We start from the raw sequence: 6,736 nt of genomic DNA on the forward strand, positions 1-6,736 counted from the left end.
ACATGCAGACTTTTTAAAAAAGTTAGATTTTCCAACTCGGAGTTTAGCAGGAATCTTGTGAATGAAAATAGACGAGGAAATGAAACAACATTTGATATGCTCAATAAATGCTTAAGCTTATACACGTGTGGGGAATGGAAAAGGTTACGTTGTAGTCTTGTACAAACTGGAAAGAAAATACCTTTGCCAACTTTTCATGTGAGAACTGCTCCAATTGTGAAGTTATAGGGAATTCATGATCAACTCCTAATTTAAATAATTCAAATCAGAAACGAAATAGATAATTTAAAGGGCAAAAGAGAAAAATAGTTGATAAAAAGAAGAAAAATTAAAAATAAAACCACCTCCATTTACATATACTTTACTTTTTAAATTTTATTTTTGATTAGTATATTAAAAGTTCACCGGACTCATCATATAATAATTTTTTTATTTTAAATATTTTAAAATATAGGTATTATTTTGATATAAATGATTAATTTTAAATATTAATTTTAAGGCTAAATGGTGCAAAAAAAAGGCCAAACCTTTAAAGAAAATTACACAAAAATTTAAACTTTTCAATTTTATCCAATTTAACCTGAAATGCATGATTTCGATTTAATAATATCAAACTACGTGATTTTGCTCATGTGGCGCCTACGTGACGCCGATGTTGTAATGCCACACATCAACGCCAGATAAGCAAAATTGTGTAGTTGGACATAATTGAAACAAAATCATGCGTTTCAAGACAAATTGGATAAAATTGAAAGATTTGGACTTTTGTGAAACTTTCATGAAAGATTTGACCTTTTTTAGTTATTTGGCCTAACTTTAACTATTTATATTACACTAAAAAACAAAGAGAAGTTTTTGATTGAAAGATTGATGCTTAGTGAAAGTTTTCTTCACACTTTCGTTATCGCCCCTTCGCTACTACTCAATCTCGCTACCGTTTTGATTCTTGTCGGCCCTTTCAGATTCCAATTTTTTTATTGAAATCGAGATTTTATTCCATTTGACCCAGTTTGGTCAGATTAGTTCCATAATCTAGCTTGCCAGGACCGGCGATAATGAGGAATGTAATTCTTACAATACCGCGCCCCATATAAAAGCAACCGGAGCCGCAAAAAGAATTGGTTCCTCTAGATCTGCGGGGATTCGGCTTAGTCGCCATCTCCGTCCACCTTTTCGGCTTAGGTTACTCAATTCCCTGCCCAGAAGGCCTCTTTCTTACCCACGGTCAAGGTATCCCCCTTGGATAGAAGGAAAATTTACATTTACCTTATTTATAAAATGAAGTTGCTTGGGCTGTTTTTAACCTAGGTATCCCCTCTCCTATGACCTACAGATGGCTTGCTTTCTTGCCTTACTATGAGTACTCGCTCCTTCCACTAACCCAGCGGAAGGCATTCTACTCAATAAGGCGGATACTTCACATCCTGCTTGGATGAAATAGAAGATATTGTCGATAAATAGAAGTACGACTTGTTCATTAACATCTCAGAAATATTCTTCCATAATTTGGGCAGTTAAGCAAACTCTCATGCGAGCTCTCGGCGGTTCGTTCTTCTGACCATAGATTAGAGCCACTTTTGATTCTATAATATTTTTTCTTTTCTTCTTCATTCTCAACAGGAATGCATCAACAAAACTGCCCTTCCATATAGATCGTCGTGGCATGAACTTTCTCAATAGATTCCTAGTCTTTCTATTGATCTTGATTAGTTCCAGCTTGTTGAGAGTTCTTTCTATTTCTCTAGCGCACCCATTTTTAGATTGTTTCCTAAAACACCTACTTATCCAAAGAAGCCTTTTCCTCTACATTCCGTTGGAAGCAAAGTTATACCAGCAAAAGAAAAATAATGTAACTTTGATGCGTCGTAAAATTTTAAATTCGGAGGAGTCCCTTAGTTCCTTATGTTATGAAGTAGAATCAAATATTTACATTATTTTTCATTGTAAATTTGCACGATACAGTCTTTATCTTTGATTTTATTTAAGGACAATGTTATTTGGGTGGCTCTATTTTCTCTAGAAATTTCCTCTCTTTTTTTGGAATACTTGTCAACAAAGAACTATTGACTCTTTCGTAAGCTAATTTGGTTTTTATTGCATATGAATTTTGTGGAAGGCGAGAAACAAGTGTATTTTCCAGCATGAGTTAACGGATAGCTTCTCAATTTTTGATTTATGTGTGTATGTTGCACAGCAATGGATTTTTACAAATTTTAAAATTCGAGTGTTTCTTTTTTCATAAATGATGTTTTTTGAATATTATATTTCTTTTATATATTTATTATTATTTCAAAATTTAATAAATCTCTCCTTTTAGAGTTTCTCATAGTTGAATAATTATTTTAGAATTGTTTTTTCTTGTTGCATGTCGGATTTTTTTGGATCACTTAAAGATCTATAGTATTTGTTTGAGCCTTATATTCAAATTTTTTTATGATTCAAGAAGTGTTGATGTACTTAAATCTATACTTATGGGTTCTATTGAAGGTGATACTAAGAATATTAGGACTCAATGGATCAAACGGATCGTCGGAAAAATCGGATGGGTGATAAAATTCGAGACCTCGCTCCAATGAAACTTTGTTCATCGTTGTGTTAAGATTTGGCGAGATTTACGTTTTCGAGTTATCTTCTTTTCGATTATTTTTTACTTATATCCTTAATTATTTCTTAATTTTTTTGGTTTAGTTTCGAAAGATCATATAGTTAAACTTTGTTACATGATTTTTATCACCTTAAAGCTTTCCGCTATCTGTCTAATTTCTAGTTTGGAAAAAAATAACTATATTTTTTTTAATCTACTTATCATTCATAATAAAAATAATAATTTGAAGTTCAAAAAAGTCAGCTCGGTCTCTACTCGAAATTATTTATTTTAGACATAAAACTATTTATACAAACTACTCATATCGCAAATATTTCTCAAGTTTTGGAATGCCAAAGAGAAATGACGTGTCATGAGCCCTATGTTAGTGAGAGAAGATGATCATATCCCGCGATTCGCTGCAAAGAGGCAATTGTTAAATCTTCTTCAGAGTTAGCATCGAACACATGCATCAGTCAGCCACACCAGTCAAGAGCTATGGATCAGCTTCTCAACACCTTAGGCACACATGCAGTACATAATTAAAAAAAAAAAAAACTATTCCTCGGAATGTATTAATATTATTATTAATAATAATATTATGTTATTATGTAAAACAAAACGAACATTCATTGTGCTTAATCATCTACAGTAAGTCAATTTTAGCAAAATAATTTCTCTTTATTTACATTAATTTGGTGGATGGAATAATAAGACATACCTTATCAAATTTATTTATTAATTTTATAATATTATTCACGAGAAAGTCCTCAAACTCATTTCTACCAAGTTACTTTCATGGGGTTTTGGTTGCATTGCATGACATCCATGCATATAAATAATGTTACAATATTTTCTTAAATAATGTTGTATATATTATTATATAAGTATATATAAATTAATCAACTAATACATACAAAATTTTAGGTGATGAATAATTGTTTACATGTCCCAAAAAAGAGAGAGAGAGTCTTGTTTGTCAAGATCTAGGGTTTCTTCCTTCCTATCTCCTCTTTTTTCATAAACAACAGCAAAACTCAAATTTGGTTTATTTGATGATTTGCCAGAATCAATACCTCGTGTTCTCTAAACAAGAATATTTTTTCTGTCTTCTACAAAACTCACTCTTGTTTTATTTACAGTCGTAAACGCGGCTCGAATCCCTAGCGAATTCAATTTCATTCATTTCTACCAAATCATTAACCCTAAAAGTCTCTGATCATGATCAGGTTTGTTTTGTGTACAATCTGTCTGAATTTTTTGTAAAGATTAAGGAATCAAGAAAAGAAATGGCGGGGAGCGACCAAACGGGGTGTTCGAAAACAAGAACATCCCGAGAGGATCAAGAAGATGAGAGTGAAAGTGAAGAAAATGATGAAGATAAAAATGGAGGAGGAAGCAGTTCAAGAAATAGTACAGTTGAAGAGAGTGATAAAAAGCTTTCGGTTCGGCCTTATGTTAGATCTAAGATGCCGAGACTTCGATGGACTCCTGAACTTCATCTTTGTTTTGCAAAAGCTGTTGAAAGACTTGGTGGTCAAGATAGTAAGATTAATTTCTTGATTATCAATCTTTTGACATATTTATTCATTAGTTTAAAAATCTGTTCTTATGTATTTTTTTTTATTTCTTGAATTTGGTGCAGGAGCTACTCCTAAATTAGTTCTTCAATTGATGAATGTTAACGGACTTAGCATTGCTCATGTCAAGAGCCATCTACAGGTATTTTCTTTAACAAAATTACCCATTATATTGTATTTTTCTTGAAATTACATGACTAATTGTTGATTTTTTTTTATTTCTTGATATTGATCAGATGTACAGAAGCAAGAAGATCGATGACCCTAATCAAGGTATATAATCAAATTTCTGTTTACATTCATATATCTCTGAATTATTTTAATTTTCCCTGATCAAGAAAACAAAAGGGTATTTTAAATTGGTTGGTATATAATAATATTTATATATATGTCTATATATATACACAATAATGAACAAAAGTTGGCTTTATATGACAGTCATGGCTGATCATAGGCATCTTGTGGAAAGTGGAGATCGAAATATTTATAATTTTAGCCAGCTTCCCATGCTACAAGGATTCCACCAACGCCACAGGTAAATCAAACTTTACAAAATGTCAATTCATGGCTAGGGTTTCATCTTTGTTTTTATATGTATATTTGTTCAGTTTTATAATAAACATCTCTTCGATTTCTGAAGATATGCAGATGCTTCTTGGAATGCACGACAAAACTTTGATTATAATTCTCATATGGGTCGGTGTTTAATCAACGAAACAAGACAAGAATTCTACGGAAATGCAGCTGAAAAAATCTTTGGAGCCAACAACAGAAATTATTGGAATACTACTAATTACACTTTCCAAACAGGTTCTTCCTCCTTTACTACACACTCTACTACATTAACCAAAATGGAAGATCTCAAAGGCGAACTGCTCCGATCACCGGAAAATCATAAATTCTGGCAGCCTAAAGCAAGAACTACCGACATTCAAGAAATGAAATCATCGTTAAAACGAAAGGCGAATACGGATTGCAATAATCTTGATTTGGATCTTTCACTGAAGTTAGCAAGAACCACCGAGGATCACGGAAGTATCCGGCCGCCGCCGTGGGGATTGGAGGGAAATGAAGTTGATAGTGAGCTATGTTTATCTTTATTCTCACCTTCTTCTTTAAAGGTTAGTAGATTGAAGAGAGGAGAAGGTGATGATGATAGTAATAGAAAAGAAGATGGTAAAATTAGGACAAGTACTCTGGATCTGACTATATGAATTAGACAATGTTAATTCTAAGTGAGATCTTGAGGTACTTGTCCAAAAACGATGCATCATTGTCTTTTTAATGAGTTCATTACTACTACAAATACAAATTATTAGTCACCATTGCTTTCTAAGTTTTTTCACTCTCAATTAGTTTTTCATAATTTTTCATGGCCATATTTGCAACCTTACAAAATTGGGTATATATTTTTTTGGATAAATGATGAATATTTTAGCTCAACCTGTAGTGTTAAATATTTTTACAGTTATCCAACTACGTTAATTTTAAAATGATTACCGACATTCAGTTTGTTATATTTTGATAATCTAACATCCATTATTCGAATAACGAAAGGTTTTCCGATCATTATAAAGTCAGATTTTATCTATATAGCGATTTGTCGGTTAAGTGACTCAGTATACGAAATTTAGCCTAAATTGATTGGATAACCTTTCGTTTTTTGAAATAAATATAGAACAACCAAATATAACAAGGTAGCACGGACGTTTCATCCAATCAATGTTTTACGTTTTAAAAAAGCGTCAAATTTTTTGTGTTTCGGACAAGAAACTAAAATTCTAACATAAAAAACTTTAAAATAACAATATTTCACCGTGTTTATGTTTAAATGTCTCATTTTCCCGTGCCCATGCTATCTAATTTAGAATTAAGTAAATTATAGGATTTTTAGATATTCTGATGAATTGGGTATAGCTTTGGACCTAATTATAATTTTCCTGTTAGTATTTTTGAACCCAAATATTAATTCGTGTCTTAATCTTTTTCCTCTTCGTTATCATGATCAAACCTTGCTGTTGTCTGGCTCCAATCAGTTTCTCTAGCATTTTCTTCTGATTATGAAATTCAGTTCCAAACCTCATGTAGAATTTATTATATATATACACACACACATAAATTTCTACTTTCTGTGCATGTGTGAGTCATTTAGTTAGTATATTTTGTTGGAATACAACTCACACAATAACTAAGAAGAATATATCAAATAATTTAGAAGAAGTTAGCGTAATTGTTTTTGTGTAAAATGAATATTAATGCTATTATCTGTCACTTAGCCTACACATTTACCTTAATTGCGAGCTTTCTAACTATCAAGAGCTTCTACTATCTTCTTCATGGCATTGTTCTGCTTTTTCAGAAGCGCAAAATAAAGTTCGTATAGCAATAACTCTTGGTGATAACAGATACAGTTTGGCCTTCATATTTATCAAGAAAATTTTGGCATGTCTAATAAGTATTTACGTGTGAAAAGATATTAAAAGTTGCTCCTTCCGTTATATAATTATATATTTTTATTTTTAATTGTGCTGTAATGTAGATTTTTATTTTATTTTTTGTTATATTTTAAATG

At 31.6% G+C, this 6,736-nt stretch overlaps 1 protein-coding gene across 1 annotated transcript; it reads left to right on the forward strand.

Moving 5' to 3' along the window:
- The first annotated feature begins 3,475 nt into the window (after positions 1-3,475).
- On the forward strand, positions 3,476-5,500 carry LOC126676681 (transcription repressor KAN1). The gene is made up of 5 exons (XM_050370948.2): positions 3,476-4,129; positions 4,230-4,306; positions 4,401-4,437; positions 4,603-4,699; positions 4,805-5,500. The coding sequence occupies exons 1-5, from the start codon at positions 3,874-3,876 to the stop codon at positions 5,376-5,378; spliced, it is 1,041 nt and encodes a 346-aa protein (XP_050226905.1). The 5' UTR covers positions 3,476-3,873; the 3' UTR covers positions 5,379-5,500.
- The last annotated feature ends 1,236 nt before the right edge of the window (positions 5,501-6,736 follow it).

This window comes from Mercurialis annua, linkage group LG1-X (genome assembly GCF_937616625.2).
Source record: "Mercurialis annua linkage group LG1-X, ddMerAnnu1.2, whole genome shotgun sequence".
Taxonomy (NCBI): Eukaryota; Viridiplantae; Streptophyta; class Magnoliopsida; order Malpighiales; family Euphorbiaceae; genus Mercurialis; species Mercurialis annua.

Excerpts from the sequence above, each read along its gene's own strand:
- LOC126676681 (XM_050370948.2), top strand. The coding sequence starts at position 3,874 with ATGGCGGGGAGCGACCAAACGGGGTGTTCGAAAACAAGAACATCCCGA. Across the intron at positions 4,130-4,229 it reads AAGACTTGGTGGTCAAGATA|GAGCTACTCCTAAATTAGTT; the intron begins GTAAGATTAATT and ends AATTTGGTGCAG. Across the intron at positions 4,307-4,400 it reads ATGTCAAGAGCCATCTACAG|ATGTACAGAAGCAAGAAGAT; the intron begins GTATTTTCTTTA and ends GATATTGATCAG.